Source organism: Zosterops lateralis, assembly GCF_965231275.1.
Source record: "Zosterops lateralis genome assembly, chromosome: 1".
Lineage (NCBI taxonomy): Eukaryota > Metazoa > Chordata > Aves > Passeriformes > Zosteropidae > Zosterops > Zosterops lateralis.
In genome coordinates this window covers 99,519,016-99,545,266 of record NC_139762.1, presented here as the reverse complement: position 1 = coordinate 99,545,266, position 26,251 = coordinate 99,519,016, and the positions used below count along the sequence as shown (strand labels likewise).

Genomic DNA, 26,251 nt, shown 5'->3' with positions numbered 1-26,251 from the left:
AAATATGGCTTTTGAAATGTAAATCATATCATGTTCTCAGAGATGCATATGACACCCTCAGCACTGTTCCTCTTTGCACTTCAAAGAGCTGTGTGGTCACACTTTGCATCTCAGCAAAATCGCAAGATTTGCCTTCTGAAGATCTCTTTTAATGTGTACAATCAATCCCTGATAATGTATTTTGGATTTTTGTTCCCTGGAGTCTGTTAATTTTAGTATTGCTACAGGTCATCAGGAAACATAATCTTTTCCTTTTTAATTTCTCAGTGAGCGTGCCTGAGGGGAGAGGAACACAAGAGAGGAGAGACAATTGAACGTCACCATTGGCCGAGACCTGAAAAAATGGTGCTGGATGAACACAGGATTAGAACTTAATTGTAAAAGGGAAGGGAAGTCTTGACAGGCGATTTGCTTCATTTTCACATTCATCATGGCACAAATCCTCTGGCTGGCTGGTTGATGGGACTGTCCAACACTTCTGCTTAGGTTCAGTGCAGATCCCTTCCTCATACACATCGAAAGACCTGGGAACAGGTGGGAACTGGATGGTGCCAAATACAGGAATGGAAAGAGAAATGGACTCTGACGAGCTAAGATGGAAGTGACTTGACAGCAACAAACTCAGCAGTTGTCTCCAGTAAGGACAGGTTGAGACGGGAATCTCAAGCTTCTCTGGAAGAGCAGTATGCAGGAAGCTGGTTTTCAGGCCACAAATGCTTTCACAGGTAAGGATTTCTCTTCTGGTTCCCCTCATATTCTTGGGACAATTTACTGCAGTTTAGAAAATTAATAGGTCCTGACTGTCATTAGCATCTTGTAGTACTTTCAATTTAAATAGTATTTTAAAACAATTCTCTTGAAGACCAGTTCAATCCTTGTATTAATAGTGAGGAACCCAGTTAGCCATGTTTCAGCCTTCAGAAATGGATGGCCCTGAGCCTTGTGGAAGATTTATCTCAGCTTTCCTCATTAAAGTACTCATTAGCAACTTAACCATGTTAACACCCAAGAGAGTGGTCTCTTGGGTCAGTATAAAATGTAGTCTGTAAAGTTGCTCTTGTGCTCAACACAAGAGTTTGGTGAAGCTGCAGGATGGACATGGTTCATGTCAGGAGGCTTCTCAGTAACATGTCAGTGTTGAGCCTTACCTTGTCTGCTGGAGCACGTCTGGGCAGAACTTGTCAGGTGCCCTCTCTTTGTACTCCCCCCTCTGCACCACTGTCCTGCTGCAATGCTTGAACTGGCTGAACTGGAGGGTTTAAATGGTAACTCACCTCAGTTCTGGTGTATTTCCCTATAGATGGATTGAAAATAATGTAATGAGAAAGAGGATGCCACGGTGGTGTGGCTAACTGAGGAAAGCTCCCTCTAGTGTAAAGTCTGCTGGAGTTCATGCAGTGCTTTCCCTGTATGGGATGGTTTCTGATTTGAGAGGCGGGAGGAGGAGAAGAGGATGAGCAGATTCTGCTGCTTTGTTTCCATGTCTGCCAGCCAGCTGGGATGCAGCAAAAAATGCATAGAAAATCAGCTGGATATTGCTCTTGTTTTAGTAAGTCTAGATAAAGAATTAGTAAAGAATTGAAGTATAAACTAGCGATGTGCAAGACATTTATTTTTCTAATATAAAATATTTGCCTTTAAAAGGAGTTTTGGCTGCAGTGGGGTGTGATTCTGTGTCCAGCTGCACCAGCACAGTGGTTTGGAGTGGTGGTGCAGCTCTGAACTGTCTCTGGTGCCTTGCTTTGATTTACAGCCTGGTTTCTGTGTGTGTCAGTGAGACGTGTCCTGAAGGAGAGGAAACGGGAAGCTCTCCTCCACATGTGCTCCAGTGCTGATTGGAGATGTGAAGTCTGGGTCAACCAGGACACTCCTTCCTCTGTCTAGCCAGCAGCACACTCCTGAAGGTCCCCATTGCTGTTCTTGTCCTCTTTGTCCTTGCTGCTTTCTGCAGGTCCTCAGCTCTTTTTAGGAGTTTTTGTCACTCTTTTGCTTTTCACCAAAGTCACCAACTAGGAGAATATCTGCTCTCTTCCTTAACCTGGTCTCTGCTGGAAATCCTATTACTTCTAATACTCTTGCATTACTATATTGTTTTCTGTCCAGTTTTACACTCTTCTGCCACTGTGTCTGCTATCTCTTAGCTCCCAGAAGTTGGCACTGTGACCAGGGTGCTTGGGCAGGGGTGTGTTGGAAAGCTGGTTAACCTCCTGACTGCTGCTGGATGGAGAAGCTCTGGCCAGCAGAGCTGCATAAAATTCAGAGAGATGAAAAAGAGGTCCCTGGAAGCGCAGGACTGTGGTGGCAACCCAGCAGATTCAGACCTATTCTGGAGACTTAATGGCATGGAGGTTGCTTGGTCTCCTGTAAGAAATTCTTATATTCCTTTAGAATTGCCCTTAAGTAAAGATGTTAATAAACATATTCAAATCTTGGCAGCTGTACTCAAGAATTATTAAACATTAGAAGGTGCACCATACGTTCAGGAGACTTTTTAAAGAAACAGGTGGAATTATATTTTCTTTGTGTGAGGAGAAAACTTCCAACTTGTATCAAATTGATATCTATATTTGCTTTTTAGTGATCTTCCTTGTTCCTTGTTAGATTTATATGAAGTACTTAACAATAATAAGCAGTGGGTAGGTAGGTATTTCTCAGAGAAATCCATTGGACTGTATTATGCTAATTTAAGAGTTGCAATAAAATGTAATGACAGGTGCATATGGTCACTCCTCAGATCATTGCTGTAGTGCTCCTTTTGTTTTGTTGGAGTGCCAGTTTAGCTGTAGGAGAGAACAATATCTGCTAGCAGCAGAGGGGGCATGGCCACATGAGAAGGGAGTTAATTTGTACAAAAAAGCTTTGATATCTGAAGCCTGTGTTGTGTCAACACTGAATCTAGACATGCTAAGTGATTGCAGCTATTGCAACAACCAGAGTAATCATTTCAATTTACAGCTGAGCAGAGTGCTGGCAAAAGAAGCCTGGGAGGATAGTGCCCCTGTCAGAGTATGGGTAGAGTATTTCCTGAACTTCCTTTCCACTTTGCTAATTGCTGTGACCTGGAAAGGTTTACAGTTATGGCTAGGAGATATTTTGATCCTGTCTGTCTGCTCATTTTACTGGCACTGTAGCCAAAGATTCCCTTTTTTGCAGATGGCTCTTGTCCCACGAGATGGGCTCATCCAGTCATTTCATCGTGTATTAGCAAACAATAGCAAACATTTAGAAATTTTCCCTTTGCACACTAAATACTAAGTTCAGTAGATCATGTGTGTATAATAGGTTCAGGATTACAGAATGTAGAAGGAGCATGGAAGGGAAGTGCTCTTAGGCTTGATTAGGAAAGAGATGGTAAAATGCAATTTAAGGGGTAGCAATCAAGAAAGAGTGAGCCTGTCATTCTTCAGAAGGTGAGAAAAGAGAATTTGAGAATAAAAGCAACAGTATGCAGGAAAGTAGATTGCCACAGAACTGATAGGTAAGTCTTCTTGAGATAAAAACCTGAGAAATTCTGGCAATTTTTAAAGGAAATAACTTTTTCTTTCCCAGTCATAATAAAGAATATAAAAAGCTCAGATGAAAGGCATTCCAGTAAAAAAGGGTAAGAAAAGGCAAAATTCTATGATTTGATAATTGAGGGCTCATACAGAAGGTGGAAACTTGGTATGTTACTCGAGATGAGTGTAAAAGAAGATGAGAAAAATGGAAGGGTCAAACCAGGTAGGCCAGTTCACAGAACAAAGCACAAGTAATAAAGGACATGGTAACAGTGAAACATACCACATTCTCTGTAATAATAAGAGGAAGACCAAGTTTCTGGGCTCCCAGTTGACAGGGAATTACAAAATGTCAGTTAAAAAAAATCATGATCTGATGGTGCAGAGAGGATTGAGTAGTTCATGTAATTTTATGTATCATTCTTTACCTAAAAGAGTGAGCTGTAATCAAGTGGCAGGAAAAGAACTGTGACCTTGAGAAAGGTAAGAATTCCAACCAGAGCAGGAAAAGAACAGATTATAAACTAATGAGATAGGATAATGGGTGTTTTAGAACAAGATGGAGTTTATTAAATTATCTCTTCAACATAGGGTGAAATAGCTGAAGCAATCTCTGAACAGTTAGTGGCTACACTGGAGAACATTTGGAGGACAGTTTAGGTTCACAAGATCTGTGAGAGAGCAAACACTGCACCTACATTAAACTCTTCTGAGTCCTTTTCTGTCCCCTTTGGAGTAGCTATCTTATCTTATATTCTTCGAGGGAAAAGTTTGAATCAAATAGTCAACTGAATTTTTTAATAATTAGCCTGTAGATAATAATATGATAAATGGATTTGCATGGATTTTTTTCCCCCTGAAAGTACCTTGTCAGTGGAGCCTAATTTTCCTGTAAGTAGAGAACTAATATATTTTGATTTTTGGAAGTCTTTTTAGCTTCTCATAAACAAAGTGGCACAATGGGCCACAAGGTAAGTACACAGTTGGCTGGAAATCTCTTCTCAGAATAATTAGTAGTGATTCGCAGTCAAACCAGAAGGATTTGTCAAGTGGGATTCTGCCCTGGATTGCCAGAAAATATTCAATATTTTAATTAATGATTTAGATGATAGAATCTGCATGCAAAATTTCCAGATGACACCAACCAGGGGGAGGATGTAAGCCCTCTGAGCACAGGATTAGAATTCAAAATTAATGTGATATATTGGAGAACTGATCTGAAATAAATATGATGCAGTTCATCAAGGACAAGTTCTAAATTGTGGTTCGACAGGAATAATCAGCTGTGCAAATCAAAATGTAGAATGACTGGTGAGACACCAGGTCTGCAGAAAACAGATGGGCAGTTGCAAGAGTTCAGAAAATGGCTATGAATCAACAATACTATGCCATGAATATTATGCTAGAATATATGGACAGGAGTCTGCCTGGAAAATAATTTTTCCACTCTGCTTGGCATTTGTGTGGCTGGTGTACTATTTCTGCTCTGAGCAGCTCTCTGTAGGCCTGTGGGAAGCATCCAGAGAAGAGCAGAATGGATGGCCAGAGGTCTAGACAGCATGACCCTTGGGAACTGAAAAAAGGGTCTTTTTTCAGACTAGAGCAGTAACTCTCAAAATTTTCTGAATATTTTTTTCCTAGGTTCCCAGAAGCAGTGCAGATTTGTGTCAGGGCATGTCTGATGCACTGTGCTGCATGACGAGCTGTGTCCATGACACAGCAGTGCTTTGGTGTAATGGTCAGAGGGACCTTCTTGCCTGCACACGAAGTTCTGCACCTCTGCATTGGCCATTCTCAGTGCCCTGCCAGTGCTGGGAAAACAGTGGTGGGGATTCTGAACAGGCAAGGTCTGTTTTTAAAATCAGCCACTTTCTTCACTAGTGTGTGTTTTGAGTGCTTGTTTAGGAGAGCAGTGTGATTCTGCAGTCTGCTCTCCATCACTGGGGAGTGGGTGGCACAGGGACATCCAGGATGATCAAAGGATAATGGGAACACTGTGGGATGGATTAGGAATCAGTGTATGAAGCCTCCTGACCTTGCAAGGTCAGATTAGGTTCATCAGGATTTTATTAACTCCATCTCAGCACAAGCTCTGTCAGACCTGGGCTGACTGAGAGGCGTTCCTGCCCTATGACCCTCAGCACTGCTGGAGGGATTATTAGTTCTGGCACTATGGAAACCAGAATAAATAGTAAGAGATTGCTCTGTGCAGTGGGCCCCTGCCCTTCAGTCTAGCGCTGACTTTTCCTGTCATCTCCTGATCCCATTCTGTCATAGCTGCATATCTTCTCCCTCACACCTTTTCCTGTGAAAGTGATGGCACCCTCAAATCTTTCCATAATCCCTCGCAGCCTTATGTCTGAAAGTCACTTTCATGGAAGCTTGACCGTGGGCCATATCCAGAGAGACCAGGTTACTCCCAAGGAGCGATTTTACAGCTTGGCTGGTACTCCCACAGGCCCTGCTTCAGCAGAGAGACAGAATTCATCTGTTAAAAGATTCTCATGCTCATAGAAACACAACTTGGTGGAGCTTCTCCAGTGTCCCCACCTCTGTGCTATATTTCCTGACTTCTGCTGCACTTCTTGTCCTGTGTTTCTTGCTGTCCCAACCTCTCTGTGCCTCTTCTCCCATCAGTGCCCACATCCACGCTCTCTGTATTGAGGCTCCTTCAGCCTTTCCCATATGTACATTTGGTTTCGCTTACCTTCCGAATTCCCTACCCTTCTGGTAATCTTCCTGCTTTTCACTGCTTTCTTTCACCTTTATTTCCAGACCTTTCCCACTTCCAGCCAACTAACTGCAACCTAATTCCAGGTTGTGTAAGAACCTCTCTCCTCCATTTTTTGACTCAACCCTTCCTCTCTTCATCTGTCCTTCTCTGGGGTGAGTACCCCACTTCACATCTCTTCCCCAATGGCTTCTGCTGGTTTGTGTGGGGCCTTTCTTTGCAGGAAGGCAATCTGAGAGGCTGCCATCCAGTTTGGCTTCTCTCCCTGCACCTTGTTTTGCTTAACTGCCTCCATTTTGGGTGGAGATGTCTCTGGTACAGGGGTGGCAGTGCCAGAATAGGGAGGCTCCTTGAGGGGACATCATGGGAGACCAGATAAATTGCTCCAGCAGGTTGCATATGACCTAGTCGGCCATTATGCGTTTAGGGAATGGGAGAGTGAGGAAAGATGTGATAAGCATTTAAAAATATATGGAAATTTCATGTAAAGAGTAAAGTAATAGAAACTGTTTTCCAGTTCTGCTGGGGATAGAGCACAAAGTAGTCAAGCAGTCAAGCTTACTGTAGTGGAGAGATTGAGGTTAGACATTAGGAAAATCTTTCTAATGGTAAGGATAGTTAAGGACTGCAGCCGATTGCCTAGGGAGGTTGCAAAGTCTCTGTCACTGAAGTTTTTTAAGAACAAGTTAGACAAATATCTGTCAGAAATGGTTTATGTATAGTTGATTTTGCCCTGGGGCAGGGGAATGGACTTCATGAGAGCACTTCCAGCCTTACTTCTCTGTAAAAATGATGCTCTTATTGCTGGTTCCCTGGATAGTAAATGTACATTTTTAAAGTTAGTAACCCACCTGTACTACTCTATCATCTCGTGTTTAAGTAGATTCTGTTGAGCTCTTGGAATAATTGATAAAAAATAGATTAGGAGTTGTGGGTGTTTAAAGTATTAACTCTCCTTTTGCTGGAGTATTACTCCATTGCTTTCCTTATAGCTTGGCCTTGTTTAGGCATCTTATTTTTGGGGGTGTGACATGTTTCTGTGTCTGTGCAACTTGTATAGAAATATTTTAATGTTACAGAAATGCTGCATCCATTCTTCCATTTCACAGTATGCAAGTATTTTAAGAAACACTTTTGCCACTCTAAGATAGTAAGCATATTTAAAAGGTAATTTTAAAGAATAGCCAAAAATAGGGCAAAGCCAAATACAAAACTGATATATCAGTTGTATATCTGCTGCTGGAGGTAGCCTTCTTCCTCAGAATTATAATTAAGGCTCAATGTAAAATAGAAAAACAGGTTTGAAACGTCTTCTATTCACTATATAGTGTAATTAATATTGAAAACAGTTGAAAATTCATTTATACATTAATACAGATCTCCCACATTGCTGCTGTCATTATTTGCATGATTTTCAAGTACAGATAAACATTTCATTTAAAAATTCAGCTTGAATATGTAGCAGAGAATTCTCACCCCCCTCTGTTCCAGTTTTATTTTCCTCTGCTTCGTGAAACTGGTCTTGGCCTTAATAAAATGTCTGCAATTTTCTTAACAATTGCATGCTTATTTTATGAATTTTCAAGGTTACTGTGTCACTCAAAGACAACTCTGACTGTATCTTAGTTCTTGGGAAGAAACAGATTGCTTTTTTGCAATGCCCCTTACTCAGCACACAGATAGTAACAGATCACATTCCATTGTATCCTTTAGATGTTTTATTTAGGGTAAGCAATTTTTGGAGTACAGATAGTATTCTCAGCAAAAGTACATGAAAGAAGATGTAACCATAGTCTCTAAGAGTTTGCCATCTAAATATGTTACATTCAGTAGCATTCAGCAGTACTGTTTTAAATATAGTATTGCATTGTTTGGAAGTTTCCTCTTCAGGGTTAAAACCTTTAATAGAATTACAGAAGAGTATGAAACTGTGAAAATGAATTTGAGAGCACTGTTGCCACCTGAGAGTGACAGCTTTTGGTCACAACCTAGTTCTTCCTTATCCTCATGATCAGTGATTAGAACAAGAATGCTTTCTTCTTCAGGTTTTTCTTCAAGCCTAGAAAGCTGACTTTTAAGTTTTGATTCCAAACTTTATGTGGGTGTGTTTTCTTCTTTGTTTCCTTTCACCTCAAGAAAATGGGTAGTTCTCCTCAAAATGTCTTGTTGGAGAACTGTTTATTTTCCAGCTGGCCAGGCGCTGCCTTTGCTTCTTGAACTGTGGCACTCCTTATGGAAACAGAGGAGCATATCACACAGGCCAAGGGTTGAACACTTTAAATGCTTCTCCTTTCAAATTTATATTTATCTAGGGTGCTCCTTCCCTGTTTGCTTGTTTCAGTGAAGTACTACATCCTTTTCCACTTGCTAAAGGGGACAGTTTGGGTGGCAGTCACTACCAAAAGGCGACCTTGCCATGTGAAGCCACCTGGAGCCCAATGAATGGCAGTCAAAAAAAGGCAGAAAAGAAGCCAATGAGACTCCAGAGGACATGCATTGGTGTGGTGCCCTGTGAAGCAACCTGAGGGTCACTGGACTTGGAAAAGGATTCTCCACAGACCTGGAATTGCAGACTACTGCATCGTATAACACTACTGATATCAAACAGCATCATACTCTGATATGGGAATATTAAAAAAAAATAATTTAAATTAAATTTTCATTTATATTTGATTAAATTTAAATTTCATTTAGACATTCTTTAATTTTCAGTCTAGGTGTGTTTTGGGTACATCTGTGTGGGCTGCTTGTTCTGACAATCCAGAGCCAAATGAAAAGCAGTGGTTTGGGCACACCAGGGCAAAAGAAGGTTGAAATTGAGAGAAATATCTTGGCCAATGCTATTATTAAAATTATTTTATGAAGTAGTCTATTGCTGGAAATGGCAAACTTCTTCCCAAAGTGGGAGGAAATGCTCCAGCATGTTCAGGGAAGATGGTAAGCCTGGATCCTCACCTTTGATAAGCATTTTTAGCAGATGATATTCAGCTGTAGCATTGCCATTTGCAAAGCTGATGGTTCTTTGGAAATGCCCATCTGCCATTTCTCATTTCTTAATAGTACATGTCATGGTGCCTTCATGTGGTAAAACTTAGTCAGCCAAATGGCCAATTCCAGACTGAATGTGACAATAAATTGAGCTGTAAATATGCTATGTTTCAGTGTTTAATCATAATAAAAAGGCAGACTTTTTGAAAAGACAAAATGCACGGATCATCCCTCAAGTAAAACTCAGAAAATAAAAAGTAGTGAAAATCGATTGTTAAATTGGCAGTGTATGCCTTCTGTTAATTTGAATTGGGTGGGCTAATTTTTTTTTTTTTTTTTTTTTTTTTTTTTTTTTTTTTTGGGGGGGGGGGGGGTGGGCAGGGGGGCAGAAGGGGAAGAGTCAGTCTGGCTGTGCCCATGGCTGGCAGAGTGTATTTTTACTGCTGAAAAGGCCTTTCACCTTTTGCTGCTGGTGGTCTCCAGCAGTGGGAGTGGGGCTGCCTCCTTGTCTTGTAGCACCAGTGTGAGGCAGCCTAAAAATGCATTTTGTTACAGACTTAAAAGTGCTAAAAGAGGAAGCCTAAACCCCAAATCAGTGCAAAGCTGCTGAAGCACTTGACTGTGCCTTGTTGGAAGCTGAAGAGATACAGTGGCTAATTGGAAACATAAATGTTGTTAGAAAAAACCTAATTTTATTCATGTAAAAATGATGTGGGATATTCCCATGCACTTATCTTGAGATGAGGTGAAGTTCTGGTCTAATGTTTTGCTGTTGAGTTTTTCTGTAATGTCAAGCAGGCCCATTTGACTCAGTTTTCTTTTATCATAAAATAAATCGTATGGATTAGTGTTATATTTCTTTTTTTTATGTTTCTATGCTGTAGTAATGCCTTTACAAATCAGAGACTGCAGTCTGGATAAACAGAGAAGTGAAAGTATTTGACATTACAGAATAAATGTGGTGGAAAAGCCTAAAAGTTACTGAGGAGAAGGTAATACCCTGTATACAGATTAAATGCTACATTCACTTCTCTGATACTTATGACTTTTTGCTTTTTAGCAGAAGAGGCCAGGAGGCATGAGTATTAACTTCCTTGTTAGGCCTTTTTTTGTTGCTGTTTGGTTTGGGTTTCATGGGTGGGCACAGTCCTCCTTCTGAGCCTGTCTATGAACGCTGGTGTTTCGGTGCCTGTATGGGCTGCTCCGCTCATCCTGGGGCTTGGCTTTCTTAGCAGAGCACCTCATTAGGGAGCACATGGATCCACCCCGGCGTGCACCCCACGCTGGGCCTCTCCCAGCTTTTCTCCCCGCAGGCTGCCCAACCTCTTCTCCAAAACCTTTCCAGAGGGATACTCACACCCTTTTTAATTTCTTCTCAGCCCTTGGCAACAGTGAATAACCAAAATGTTCAGTTTCTAGTAAGATCATTACTTGCTAATATGGTGTAGCCTTCAAGCCCTTCCAGCCTCTTACAAACACCCAAAGAGACTCTTCCCTGTGAGAATATGTCACAACGCTATGATATAGTTGTAATAACACTGCTGCTTTCTGAGACCCATCTTTTCCAGGGCTGTGCTTGTACTGATTTCTCAACCAAGGGGGCTTCAAGCAGGAGGGCTTTGACAGTATCTGCAGGCAAGGGACTTGGAGTTTGATAGCGAAACAAAATTCCTCTGTATCATAGTTGAATCCTTTGCACTGTAATTTATTATGATCACCCCACTATCATTTGCCTATGAAACTTATCCAGTAGTTTGGCCTGCTGAATCCTTAAACTTTCTTTGATAGCCATGAAGATGAGTGTCCCAGGGGTTTAAGCAGATGTATCAGTACGTGGATGGCAAGTTGGGACACTCCCCCTGTTCTTCACAGCCACAGGTCTGTCTCCATGCTCTCTCATGCCAGGATTAGCAATCTGTTAGCAATGGAGAACAGACTGAGCAGTATGTCTTTCATATATTGTGGAGTTTGATTTTTTTCCTTAAAAATTTCCATGCTGTTGTGTTCTTAGCTTTCTCACTTACTTCACAAGAAAGTCACTCACTTCTGATTTAAGGGCAAGAGTAGAGGGTGCTTTGAGTTGTGAGGAGTTAACAATGAAGAGTTTTCATAATGAAAACACCCAAGAAGAATCTTACTCTACAGCCAGCATCTAAGCAGCACCTTCAATCCATGCCTCTGAGGATAAATTTCTCTGTTGTTAATGGATAAAATAACTTTGTCCAATGCCATTTGATGGCTGACAGTGCTGGATACCTGTATTGTAGGTGTACATATGCTGAGGTGCTGGTAGGTAGACTCAGGACAAAGTAATGGCTCCAGCAAAGCCTGGAAGACTGGCTTGCTTATGAATTGTTTTAGAATTGTCTGTTTATCCTGGAGGCTCAGACTATACAAACCAGTAATTTATACTGGCTGAAGATGGATTCACAGCCTGGCTGTGCACTCAGTCAGTCATTGATTTAAACGAAAAAATTGGAATTTGGGCATAAGTCTCCATTTTTCCTTTCTCTGATCTTTATTATTCTTGATTTGTTTATATCAAAAAGAAATACTTTCAGGATAATATCTGTTCCCAGTTGCTCAGAGCGAGAATTTGAAGAGACACATGACCTGCCACAACAATGCAAGAGTAAGTTCAGAAAAGCCTCACTCTTCTTAACTCTGGAAGTAGGTGATATCTGTAAACTGAAGATACTTTTTTTTCTGTAGCAGTCACAACCTTTGTGCCCAAACCACTACTGTTTATATAAATTGTTGGACAGTTTCTGCATAGTAAAAGAAATACAGATAAGCTCAAACAAGAAAGGCAACAAGTATGGTTCTTGAAGATGTTTTTATTCAGTGGCTTCTCTAGTGTATGCATGGAGAAAGTGCTATAGCATTGACTTAGTGGCTTTTGTACAATCTTGCAAGTATGCCATTGCTTTAAAACCAGGTTATTCTACTTTTTGAGATAAACAAGATAATGTTCTCTCAGGCATGACTCCTGTTTGTAGTGATCAGTGTTGTACCAAAGAACCTTCACCTGAGATGAGGACCCTGCTGTGCCAAAACAGTGAAGGACAGCTCCTTTTAAAACCTCAGCATCTGAAAAAAACAAGAGAGAAGCAGAAAGAAAAAGTATTGCTGTCCAATGGTTACAGATAGGCAACTGAGACACAGATCCATTATTGATGGGAGTTGAGAGCTTGGCAGACCTGAGGACTAAAGCTACAACCTCTGAATTTAAACCCAGTCTGAAGGGTGAGGTTATAACTAAAAGTACCTAGTGTATAACCAAATGTACCTAGTGCACTATTTTCTCATATTTTCTCTGTCGTGTCTTTGTACTTTTTACCTGCTGCCATGAGGGGAAGAATGTAAGCCAGTAAGATTTCTTGTGGAAGCTGCAGACTTGCTTTATGCCAGCAGTGCTGGAAAGAATTTCTCTGAAGAAGAATTATAGCTGCCCATAAGATATGTGACACAAAGAACCCTTCTCATCTGCAAGTATTAATTGTGCATTGGGAAGAAAGGGATGCAGAGATACCAGACTGCTCCAAAGTATATGGGGTATTACTTAAAAGCTTTACAAAAATCTGTCACTGAATTGCCAGCTAAGAGTAGGATTATTGAAATTTATGAGAACAAAATTTTAGTGAGATGAATACAAATAAAGGTGTTCATAGTAGCGTCACTTCTTTTTCAAAGGTCTTTAAATGCAAAATATAATTTCATTAATGTAACGCAGGAGGAGTCATTGGTTTGTTGCTTTATACACTTACGGATCAGACTTGGTGTGGTATCTTAAGGCATAATTTGAAGAGCCTCAGAAAGTCCTGGATTTTATGTGACTTGCTTTATCTGAAGGACAAAAAGGCAAGTTTTGTGGAAAGATTCTGTTTCATATGACAACTAGTGGTCTGTTTGGAAGACAAGCAGACAAGATGCCAAACCCTACAAGTATTCAGGCATATGAGCTCTTCACCTCCAGGAAATCTCTAAATAAGCATTCAAGATTCTTCAGTTTGCTAAGGGACATCAGCTACGTAAACAAAACAGCATTAAAACCAGAAATTTTTGGGCAACAAACAAGAGAAAATTCTCATGCAAGTAAAAATAGCTGTTGCCATATTAGCATTTTGCTTTCAATTAGTGTTGTGATTGTGAACAAAATCCCTCAGTTGCCCCCATTCATGGCACTGTGGTTCAGCTCACAAGGCAGCTTTGTTTTTACCTGAGTAGGTGTTAGCCTCTTGCTAAGAGGAGGTAAGAGAAAGTGAATTTGATTTTTTCCAGCTGTTCAGTACCTATGACGTTATGAAGAGGCAATGGGATGCTGGATATGTTAATGCGAGATAGAAGGAAGGAGAAGTGAGGCGTAGGAACAATATCTAAAACTAAACTGAACTTGTGGAATTCTGTCCTGAGAGGAACATGTGCTTGAGCCTGCCACGTGGATAGAGTGTTCTTGGAGAAACAGAAGAACATCAAAGTGTATCGTGATGACTTGTGATGGTTGCAGAAGGTAAAGCTGAAGATAAAATTAGATGTGCATACAGTGGTTAAGATTATTCCTTTAACAGTGATTGCTGTCATTTCAACCACACTGAAGTTCTGCCAACATTGGATTAGAAAAATACTTGTACAGAGAACAAACTGAAGTACTTAAATACTTGTACAGCGAACAAACTCTGGAAATCTTATTCCTGTAGTGACAGTCTTGAAACAGTTTCAACTGGGAAAGAGCTACTTTCATTTTTGGGAAGAGTGTCAGAAGTCTAGTGTGCTCATTCTTAGTTTTTATGTTCTTAAATATAGAGCCACAGTCTAAAAGTTAGATCAGTGTGAGACTGTGTAGACATTACATGATGCCAAGCAATGAGTTCCCAGATATTTATAAATAAACGCTTGGTGCGCTCCCATTTTTCTTTCTCTCGTCTTTGCTATTATCCCACACACTTGCCCCAGGCTTTCTGTACTATTTATAGAGATGGTAGTAGTAATTCCCTTTTCCTGAATATTCTTCTTGAAGAAAGTAGATCAATTATGCAGTATAATGCTGGTTAGGCTACAGCTAATAGCTATAGCTGTTAACCTCACATGTTCATTTTACTTTTGTGGTAGTAATGAATTGTTAAATTGCGTGCAACAGTAATCCTTGAAATACCAAAATAGAAATAATTTTACAAAGGCATTCCAAAGTGAATTCTTTTATTGATTAGTATTATGTAATATAGTCAATATCTTGTAACTGTTACGAGGTTTCAAAAGTGGAACTCAAACTGTGAGGGTGGTGTGTAGAATATCTGTGGACCCTCATGCCTTCATTGTGCTTGAATCTTTCAAGACTGTTCTTCAGAAACTAGAAATGAAATAAAGAACAATGTAGTCTTTGTGTAAATGGTACAAGAGATCTCATTTTAATAAAACTTGAACAGTTGTTAAGAACACCTAGTTTTGCTAAATGCATCTACCAGAAGAGAAAAAATTGAATAATATGTCTGTTTAGAAAAAAGTATTTCAAGTTTCATAGTGCCATAAAGATTCATCCATATAGAGGAAGATACATTACTGCTCCGGTCCACAGTGGAAATATATTCTCTCACCACTGTGCAGATGTTCTAACATAGTGGAAATATTCTTACCTGCCACTGATCTTGTTGTTGGTTAAGAATGACTAAATAGTTTAGTGTGAAGTGAGACAATAACCCTTCCCTCCTTACTTTCTGTTTGTTCTGCACCTTGGTTGGAAGTAATACTGTTAGAGTTTTTTCTTTCTTCTGTCAAGTTTTACAACAGAAGCAGACTCCACAAGACATTATTTGGGTTGTAACATCTCTTAATAGATTTCTGTATTCTGAACAAGTAATAATCACTTAAGTTGAGCTGTCTGTATTAGAAAGAATTGTAGAGAATTAGTATGGAATTAGTATATTAGAATTACAGAGAATTCAAACTGCACCTTAAAATAGCAAATAGTTTTATATTAAAACAAGAAATTAAAATAAAAATTGAAGGAACAAAGGCTAAAATAAAGGTGATTGTAAAAGCTATGACAATTGTCATGCTGGAAATAGGACATAACTTTGTTTCTGCTTCTCAGGAATAATAGTTGCTTTGTTTCAGTGTGATTTCTCTGGGAAAAAAAGGTGACTGTGTTTTTATTTTCTATGATAGTGTAATTGAAATTTGCAATGGTTACCTTAATACCTCTGTGTCTTCTCCTGAATGACTGTTGTAGGTATCATGAAGAGTATATTGCATATGATTTAGAGTTTAGATATTGATATTAGCAGCTGTGTGGCTGCACAGAGTGTCAAATGAAATGTTCATCCTTAGATTTATTCTGCTGGACTTTGTTGTTAGATATCTGGAGATTCAGTTTCCCCGTAATGACTTAGGCTGACTTTGGAAGACATTGCAAGTCTGATGATCTCATTGGTATTCTTGTTACTGAGAAGAGCTGTTCCATTTGCTGTGAAATATATCATGTGAAGCTATACATCCCTATATCAGTACTTTCTACAAGGCATAAATTATAGGAAGTGGTAGTTTCTTTTATTAGCCCATCTGATTTAGTTGGAGAAAATAGACAATCTGTGTGCATTGCAACTCCTTCTTCAGGTCTTGGAGAAGGATCCTGAATGACAGGTCTGCAAGCTCCAAAGATTGCCCACTTTTTTCCACTTGTATCTGTTGATCAATTAAAAGATAACTTGTCTCTTCATAAAGCTTACCTTGATTAAACTGCCATGTCTACAATAAACCACAGCTTAGTAATTTCAGCCTTTGCCGTTCAGGACACATACCCTTATTTTCTTTGAAGTGCCTGAATTTAAGTTACTTTCAGCCATTTTGCTTTGTTCTCCCTTCACATTTTCTCACTCTGGGTATAGCCAGAAGGGCTGACTCTTTTACCTAAGCTCAAATCAAGTTGTGCTAAAAACCCGATGAAGCAGTTGAGCCTGAATTTGCTTTTCAGTTTTTTATGTTGTTCTCATCCCTCAGAGTTCACTACAGACCTTATTGGTAGCCAAAATATTTATTTTGTGGCCTGTCATGTGTGATGCAAGCAATCTATTTAAAGCTTGGTTTCATGCTCCTCAGCCAAATCACCTTGGCTTCAGGGACACACCATACAGCTTTGCATCCTTGTGAGGGAAATTTTCCTAGAGCAGGTTAGTCACTTTTTTCTTTGTAGCATTTGCAGTTTTCTGTCAGTTTGAATGTTCCTCCTACTTTTTGATCCCTGGCTCCTCTCAGAGCTCTGCCTACATTCCGCTTGTAACTTTGTCACTGGAAGCTTTTGTTGGGACCAGTGGAAGGCCACACAAGGGATTCAATACAGGGACCAGAAGTCCCCTGCCAGCTGCCTTGTGCTTGTGTCTCTTTCCTCACCTCTTCCTGGTGATTGTTCCAAAAGAGAAGAGCCTTTGGGTGAGACTCACCATCTCCTTTCAGAGGTTGTGGTCCAGCTGGTGGCTTGGGAGCCTGACTGTGTGTTTTTCCCTCTTCCCCATGGAGAGAGGGAGCAGTGGTCAAACAGGAGGCTCTACTGGAAGCCATCACAACCCTCTTATTCCAGCTTACAGCCGGAGAGATTGGCTTCTGCTGGCTTCAGTGGTATTGCCAAGACCTGACCAAGCCGTCTGTAGGGGTTTCTGTGGATGAGCTATGCTAAGGAGTAAGTGATGGAAAGATCCCTTCTAGCAGTGCATGAACTGGTTGGTGTGTGTGTGCGTTGAGTTACAACACATTTTGAAGAAGAGTGAAATTTTGATCTTTTTTTAAGACTGCTGTTTCTCTTCCTCTAGGAGAGATGATCATGTGTAAGGAACCTTCTTACAAAATTGGAATTTGTAAGCTTTAGTTAGAAACTTTCTGCCATCAGACTGTCTAAAGGGGCTCTGCTTATGCCATCTAACACTTTCCCTTTTGCAGCAGCAAGGTATGCAAGTATTTGTGATTCAAATGTGTGTAAAGTGATGAAAACTTAGCAGCAGTAGGAGCAGAAATGGATTATGGTTCTTGAAATCCTATATTCGGGGCTTTGACATCATGTGTTACTCTTTAACTTTTTTTTTTTTTTTTTTTTTTTTTAGTGAAGAGTACATGGAGATGTTGCATGAGCCATCATGTAAGAAGGTTTTGTTGGTGGTGGCTTTTTTGCAACTACTTAAGCATATGTGGCATTTAAAATTTTCTCACTACTGCCCCATAAAACTAAATTTTTCTAAGAAAGGAAGTTTTAATACTAAAATAATTTTTTTTGTTGTTTCTCTAGTAACTTTTTACTTTTATTATTGAAGCAGTAGCCTGAAACCTTGGAAAATTTTCTGAAATTAGCATTTTACAGCAAGCATGTGGTAGATTTTATGTTTCATGAGGAACGAAGGAGACACCTAAGAAAAATCTAGACATATCAGTTACAAGGAAGATACATCTAAGGTGCTAAGCGCAGATAGACTGAGGACTTCTAAGAAACTTAAAATTTAGCTTTCTGTGTAATTTTATATCTAATAATTTATGGCATTGTCAAATAATATGTTAATATAAATGATAGGCTTTTCATCAATTTTTAAAAGGTTTGCTTTTCACACTGAGTGCAGCAGAGGCAGTTTTTCTATTATATTTGTGTATAATATGTATTATTCCTATTATGGCAAAAAATCCAGCCATAGCAATTCTACAGCTCACAAAATCTTCTGACTTTTGCCTTTTTGTTATGTTTGACACTGATTTGTGTGTGCTTGTGATTCCTTAAAAAAACAGTTATTAAATTATGAATATTTAAAAGATTGAATTAGTTTTAATTCTGGAGGACCAGTGTCTGTTGGCTGTCTGTGATAAGAAGAAGGGAAAACACGTACATGAAGCTCACTTTCAGAAGCTAACTGGCATTGCCAGCAAAACTATGATCTTATCAATATTAGATTAGACTTATGTATTATAAGGGTGTTTTTCTGCATGACAGGAGAAAGTAGGAAAATCACTGGATGCAAGATGGAAGGGAAGCTGACACAAATAAGGCTGTCTCCTTTTGCCCTGCAGGTAATGTAGCATGCATCAGGACTTTGCTTACTGCACAAGGTGTTCTCCTTCAGTACTAAATCTGCCAGCTCAGTAAATCCAAACATGCTTAATTATCCTGTTCATTTTTCTGGAATAGGAGAACTGGAAGAAGCACCTGGATCTGTCATGTGCTGCTAGTACATCTGCACAATTGCAACTGCTACTGCAGAGGAGACTCCTTTCCATCAGCATTGGGCACTGCTTCTTCACAGGAGTTGGGGCTATCAGTAGGGTGCAGGGCTGCATGCAGTCACAGAAAACCATGGTCCCTCTTTTGAGGTGCAGTCCTATATCCTGTTGAAATTCCTTTTAAGATCCTACTGCTGTCCAGTTGAAATTTGGCTCTTGAGAGAGGTATTATCATGTCAGAGTTTGTGGCTGAAGACACAGTGTCAAAGGCAAGTGAACTTAAGCCCGTAACGCATTTGAACTAGTGGTTGAACTGGCAATAAAACAAAATGGCTCTTTAGGTTTTAGTAGCAGTTAGGAGTTACTGGTCTCTGTTCATGTGTAGTTATTCTTAAAATTACCCTTCCCTAAGATACTGGGGAGTGGAATAATAAACCAAAGGAAATCTGTAGCTAGATTCAGTTGTCCACTAATTGTGCTTTTATTTTTATTCCTCTTCAAAACCTTTTCCAGGTTCAGCAGAAATCTCTGAGCAGTTCTTTCAAACCTTCACACCTTTCTCATAAATTAGTAATTTAACATTGCAATAATATTTTATGTTCTGAGCTGTCCCAGATCTATCACAAAATGATGATTGTTTCAGACAGGCCAAATTTCATGGCCTCCAGGGTGGAGAGGTGACAGGGTCATGGACAATTGACTCAGACTGTGACGCACAGTATTTTAGACAGAGCTTATGGCAGCTTTCCATGCTTAGGATGCCTCATATACCCTGCTAGTATGCGTGTCCTTCATGAAGAGATAAATATTTTCATATTTCTGACTACTTCAATCTGAAATATTTAGGGAAGATGTCATTGGGGACAAAGAGATGGTTGTATATTGGTGCAAGAAATTTATAATCATTCTTCCTCATTGAAATCCTGATCTTTGTAGTCTTGTAGTGAAGTTCTGCTTTATTATTGCCTTCACTGAGAACAGAGATTAGATCCTGGGAGGCAAGAATATGGATTAGTCTTCTAAGATAATATTGCTCAGGGTTTCTTCTTCAGGTGTTGTATCTGCCTCAGGAAATGAAAGATAAACAAGGTAAAGCTCCACTGATCACTGCAGCAGAGCTAGTTATGTACTGATTTAATTGTTCTCTGTAGCTGGCTGAAAAGACATGCTTGAAATGATGTCTGAACAAAAAAGAAAAAGTGGCTTTTCATGAAAGAATGGACATAAAATTGTTTTGGTTCACTTTGTCCTTAGAGATAAATGTTTGGATTAAATAGAAGTGAGCAAGAGCATTATATCTCATCTTATAGCTGTCTGGGTGGCCCAACTGAAACAGTTGCTATTGAGAAAATCTGTGTAGATAACAGACATGCATTAATAGTTAATGAGATTTAAGAAAACTAATAGAACTAGAAAATTATTAAAATTATTAATCAGTAGAGATTCTCCTTTACACTGAGAAACATGGTAATGTTGCTGAGTTTACCTCAATACCTTCCTTCTTACAGTAATCATGAGCTTTACCTGTCTACATAATTTCACAGCAGCAGTAGTGGTATCATCATCATTACTATTATTATTGTTATTACTATTATTACAGCTCTAGGTATGCTGGGAAGAACCAGGTAGCTTGCCCAGCATCATATAGACTGTGGGAAGACTGTAACTAAGAAAAGAATTGTAAAGTTTTTGTTTCAAGATTTTACAAAACCTTCTGTGACTTTACTGAAAGAAAAATTTCTAGAACTATTACTTTAAGACAACATAATAGTTTTTCCTCTGGGTCTTTTGGTATACAGTGTTATGCATTCCTTTCCTGCTGCTCCATGTTCTTTACAGGACTTGAGTCTTGCATACTTTGCAAATGTAATAGTGCAGTACTGCAGGCAGCTCCCTTGTACAGCAGCCAGCAGATCTCTTTTCTCCTGAATATTGTATGAAAATAAGTCAGGCCAGTCTTCTTGTTTGGCCTGCTTGTTTTGAATGCAAACATCAAGTATTAAAACGGAAGCTAGGAAATTGTAGTACAGTCTGGCTGGACAATTCCATGTGTTTTTGGAATGTGCTTTTGCAACCTGCATTGCCTAATCACATCATACGTTATATAATATATTGTTGATACATGGATTCAAAATCAGATGATTCTGTGTTTAAAATAAAAAATGTGTTTCCTATTGACTCGTGGAAATTCCCATATAAAGCAAGCCAGTGGTTTTTTATGATGGTTCTGCATTGAGATTTTAAACTCTAAGTTGTCCTCATGTTCAAGAAGTATGAAATAATTCACAGGCTGAGTACTTTGTGAAGGAAGCCCCAAGTCAATACCTCTTAGGTCAGATTTTGTTTCAAACCTTGGCCTGCAATGCCCCTGCTTTGTGTTTGCTGTAAGATATACTCAGGTGAAAGTGCATGTCTTTATATAATGCTGCATGAATCAAAGGTGAACTTCGTAAGGAAAGAATATGGAAAGATTGGATTTTTTTGTTCTTTGATTTTATTTCTTTGCAAGGTACTTGCCTATATGTTGTAAAAAGGGAAGTTATTTTATAAGAAAAGAGCACTGGTAAGATTATTTCTTAAATCAGGTTATTCTTTCCTTGTTTTGCTGTTGATATGTGGCTTGAGAGAGAAAAAATATTTAGAACACACTTGGAGGAATCTTTATGCAAAAGACAAGATGTAGGCTGCTGATTGCTAGGCATGTGATATAAATAAGCTTTAAGTGAAATAAATATGTGAAGCCCCATTAAAATTGAAGATATTATCTAGAGAGTTTTAAAGTGATTTAAGGAGTAGTCCTCTCTCATCTCTAGGTACTTGTAATATGAGAGAACGAAATACTTAATGTTCTAAAAAAATAAGAAGGGGCAAAACATTCCTCTCTTTTTTTTTTTAGTCTTCCTTTTCCCACATTCCTATATCTTCCTATATATATTCACAGTATCTTTCCACTGTCTTAACATATATAGGTCACCTTTAGTGTCAAGGAAAATAGCAAGCGAATTATTTAAAATACACGTATAGGGGTTGAATTCAGTGAAGCGAGTTATCATTAAAATACTGTGTGATTAGCCCCCAAAATGTCAAAATGAGACAGACCTACCAAACATCAGCATATTATTAGAAAGATGCCTAGCCTTCTGTATCCACTGCCCTTTTCTTTGATGCTTACAATTTTAATGGTAGCTTTATAGACAGTCTAAGTATGTGAATTCCTTCCATCATTGATGTTATCAAATAGAATAAATTTTTACCCCGTTTTTGTCTGATGGAATTATGCTTCTTAAAAGCTCTAGTCTGATGATTTTCTGAAGGACCCTAATGTTCTATTTGGAAATCTGAAATAGAGTGAATTCTTTTCTTCAGCTATTCGTTTGTGAATGTTGTTTCAAATACCTGGCATTTAGGTGTGTTTGCCCTAACTTAGTTATTTAAGGTTTTCAGAGAACAGCACCCTACAGTATTCCAAAGAAATTGCTGTGGAAATCAAAGATAGCATCCTGAGGAATAACACTGAAGAACAGTGTTCCTCAAAGTAAACTGCATCCATCTCAGATAACAGCAGCCCTGCCAAAATTTTGCCTTTCAAGAAGAGTAATCAGATACTCTGCTGTGTCACATCATGTGAATGTTGATGTTCTACTCACAAGAGAATGCAATTTTTCTTTTATTAATGGATCTCCTTAGTATGTGCTTGTAGAATAAGATTTTTTCATTCCATATTTTAAGCTTTGACAAAAATAAAACTGAGTGTGTGAGGTCATATTTGGAACTCTAGAATGCGTGTTTAAACCCAAACCGTATTCTTCTCTCAAATGTGCTACCGTCTCAGCTATGAGTGTAACAACAGCAATATGTTCTGAGGAGTGTAAGTTATTACTGTTATATGTGCATATCCGTTACAATCATGCTCATCTTTTTTAAATGATTAATCCCACTTTGAAGGCTTTGCCATATACCAATAAGTATTAAGGTGTTTATTTGCTATTTAAAATAGGTGAACTTCACAAAATCCCCTTATGCATAGGTCATTTAAGGAAATTTTTCTTACATTTTTTATAACCCTGATGCATTATGAAGGGGACTTCCTGCCCTTTTAAATGACCTTTAATCAGGATGAGTTGTCCTACCATCACTGCTTCTGTCTCTTATGTAGTAGAGCACAGTTAAATAATTTACTTTCAACTCAAAGACAGCTACTGCATGAGGTATGTAAAGACATATTTCAGTTGTTAATTACAACTTTTCTTGGTAGTTCCTAATCCACTGTAACACAAAATACAAAGAGCTTGTTTAAGCTTTTGCCCAAGTACTTTGGGTGAACGCTTTTTGTTTAATATTGCGTAAAACAGATGACATTTGCTGGAAGTCACATCTCACCTCAGACCTTAAAAACAACAGATTAGATGCATAAACATTAGAATGTACAAATGCTAATTCACAGTGTTCACGGTGCTCATTTAGTTGTAGCCTTTGTTATGTCTTAGTAAGTGTCTGAGAACTGGACTAGGAAAAATCAGGGAGTCCTATACTACACTTTGATTTTCAAAGATTTGTGTGCTAGATTGTTCTTTGCCTAGTACTGGTAGCTGTTGGACTTCTTTTTTTTTCTTGATAATTTTTTAAAATATTCATCTATCTGAATGTAGTGCCTGCAGATTATAAAATACTCTTAGCCTACATCCTGGATTTTTGACTGGTCTCCTCTCTGGAAAAGTATTTTTTTGTATGTTAGTGTAACATTCAATAGTAAAATGTGTTATGATTTAAAGAAATACCTCCTAGGGACAAGGAAAATGAATCCATTTTGATGGTGTTTCTTAATGTCTCAATAATTTTTAAACATAAGGACCCTAAATTAGAGGGTTATTAGGAAGCTTTAACAAATACTTTGTTCCTTTGTTGTTGCTTGAAAATGAGCAGTGTGGTATTAACTGGATTTTTGCTTTACTATGAGCTTCTTATTTGAAGTATTCTGAGGAGGGAACTGTTCTATAACTGACCTCAGTTCAATTATCTTGACTTATAAAACCACAGAAAATTCCCCATCTTTGAACAGATTATTAATAATAAGCTGATACAATATTACAAACTACTTTGCCTACAGTTAAAACACAGTTAGTTGCTCTTGAATTTCCAGTGCTCTGGCTGTTTATTCTCTTTCATGGCTGGTAGGATTTTGGGAGGTTCTCTGTGTTCAGCACATCATTTGTACAATTTTTAACATACTTTAACTTGTCATCGATACACTGACAGCTTGCACTGTAACTGGAGATTTATCCTAGGCTCCTCTCTTGTCCCCGCCCAAAAAATTCTGTGGGGCTTCTGACAGATATACAGTGGCAGGTTTAAATTAGATGTCTGAAATGGTTATTGCTATTGGCTGCCTACACTGCCTCTCTGACAGACGCTGCTGTCTCAAGGCTGGCATGACTGCTCTGCATGTCATCCACAGTAGTTTCCAGTCCAGCGTATTAAGATAAACCACAGACAGAAATCATGTCTAGAACAGCTGTGTTCTAGACAGGTAGTGAGGTGTGAGGTGTGAGGTGTGAGGTAACATGTCAGGGGTTTGGAGTGTGGTTTGTAGATCAGGAGCTACTTGGATCTCAAATGCAAAGCACATTTTGTCAAAAAAGCCAGCTTCACTCATCAGCGGCACCCCAAGCCCAGGTGTGCCTGGCAGGTGGGCACTGCTCGGGTGTGTTGGTAAGTGCACACCAGGTGGCCACTAGATCTCCTTTTGCAAAACTGTGTTTAGGAAGAGACAAGCATGGTTAACTTCTCAAAGCCAGCTCTGTCAAGAGGTTGCCAGGCTGTGTGGCTTCACCCAATTCAGATGTGTAGATGCGAAGACAAGCCCTTACCGTCACACCTGGACACCCAGGCACCATCAGTCCTCCCCAGGTGCCCCACTCCAGCCTTTTTCTCCTCTCCATGCCAACACTTAGCTTGGGTCAGGTGGTCCCCCTGATCCAAGCAGACCTGTCAGAAACCTCCTTAGTTTCTCTGTCTCTTTCCAGAGGATGCAGCTGATGTTGGGGGAAGGCTGTGCCATGCCCCACCCATCTGTCACTGGGCAGCAGTGCCAGCAAAAGGCACTTGGTTATGGGGACACGGTGCTCCAGCTTGTTTTTGTTTTCGTTTGTTGTCACATGCAACATAGTCATGGCCTGAGCTTGTAAACTAGAGCCTCTGTTTATATTCAGATTTTGCATTGTTAGGCTTGTGCCTACTTATTAGATGCTTTTTCAGTTAAACACTCAGTGTATCTGCACAGTTCAGTGTGGATTGGGGAAGGGAAGTAATTTGCTTTGGTTTTCTCTACTATAAAGTTACCCAAGATAATGCATGGTGCAAGGATAGACTCAGCATTGTCCAGCATCATGTTAATAGTATGCTCACGTTCACAGCCTGAAGGGCACTGTCTTAAACACACTGTCCATTTTTAAATGATAGTGTTGCAACAACAGAAAGATCTAAGTGGTAAAAATTTCTTTGCGATGCCTGTATCAGTGTTTTCTGTACAGTCTGCTTTGTAAGCACTTAGACCATGGAGGTAGTTAAATAATATTAATTAAATACCTGCTGTATGGTCAAATATGTTGCTGATGCTTAAACAAAATCTTGTAATTGTAGTTTGAAATAATCTTTATTGAAACTATGCTGCACAGATTGCTAAATGAGGCATTCTCAAAGCGTAAAGTACTGGCTCTGTGTTCACATTTCCTCTTTGTGTCTGTCTGTCTCAAGCACTTGATGTTGGGAGCACTTGTGGATGGAAGAGGAGCACCTGGTGTTGTAATGGCTGAACTTGGCTGTACCTGGAAGTGAAGTGGAAATCTCGTCTGAAAATGGGAGGAGCAGAGCTCACCTCCTTTCCCCACTGCAGTTAATCTGCCTCTTCCCCTGCTGTCTCAGTATGGCTTGGGCTGCTGCTCTGCCAGTGGTGTGAGGAGCCTCACAGTGTCTGTGCCTTTTAGTTACTTGGGAGTGCTGCCAGAGAGATCCCCTGGTGCAGACAATGGGAAGATAACTGCACTTTTTTTAAAAACAGTTTTTATTTCCATAAAAGCAGCAGAAGAGAGTTTCTTGGGACATAGAAGAGGCACTTCCGTAGGCTAGGGGTGTTCTTCCAGCTCAGCATCATAGACATACTGCATGCAGTGAACATGGGAGGGATTCTCCAAGATATTTATAGTGGAAAGTATTAGGCATACCAAATTACTACCAGCTCCACTATATGGAAATGCATATATGTGTGAGTCTGTATACATTTGCAGTGCAATACATACCTGAGAGGAAGCGTTCGTGATAATTGGTAAAAAGGAAGAATTAAAGAAAAGTAGAAAGGAATTATTTTGTTTATTTTGTTTGAAGGCTTAGCCAAGAAAACCAGGCTTCTGTGAAAAATACTAAGGTGAATAGAATGTGTGACTAATTTTTTAGATAGAGATGAGTAAGGAGGGGAAGAGTTTAGTAACAATTAATACAAGACAGTACAGTTTTTTTTGTAAAAAACTTTGTGCTGTATAGTGCAAACCACTGAGATTGCAAACCACAGCAATCTGTTTCCCTGTAATCTAGGTATTATTCTATTAATTTTTTTAATGTGAATGCTGAGGCACAGTGAACTGAGTTATACACTTCCTAGATAATTGGACTTTAGTTAAAATGGGTTTTAAAGTACAAAATGTAGGAGTGACAAGGTATTTACTGCAGGAACACACAAATCTTTGCAGGTGTGGATCAGAGAACATGATACAGATGATAACAGACTTTTCATTACTCACATTAGTGTGCGTTGCACAATTCAAATGCCATTGAGAAATGTGAGAAGAACACTGCT

The 26,251-nt window shown here is 39.3% G+C and overlaps 1 protein-coding gene across 4 annotated transcripts in view; it reads left to right on the top strand.

Moving 5' to 3' along the window:
• The window catches only part of LDLRAD4 (low density lipoprotein receptor class A domain containing 4), a 273,819-nt gene that overhangs the window by 101,948 nt on the left and 145,620 nt on the right, over positions 1–26,251 (top strand). For all 4 annotated transcript variants that reach the window (XM_083872618.1, XM_083872620.1, XM_083872617.1 and 1 more), the window contains one exon: positions 268–725. In XM_083872618.1, the coding sequence (XP_083728744.1) occupies positions 686–725 (40 nt within the window). In that variant the 5' untranslated portion in view covers positions 268–685. The remainder of the gene's footprint in view (positions 1–267; positions 726–26,251) is intronic.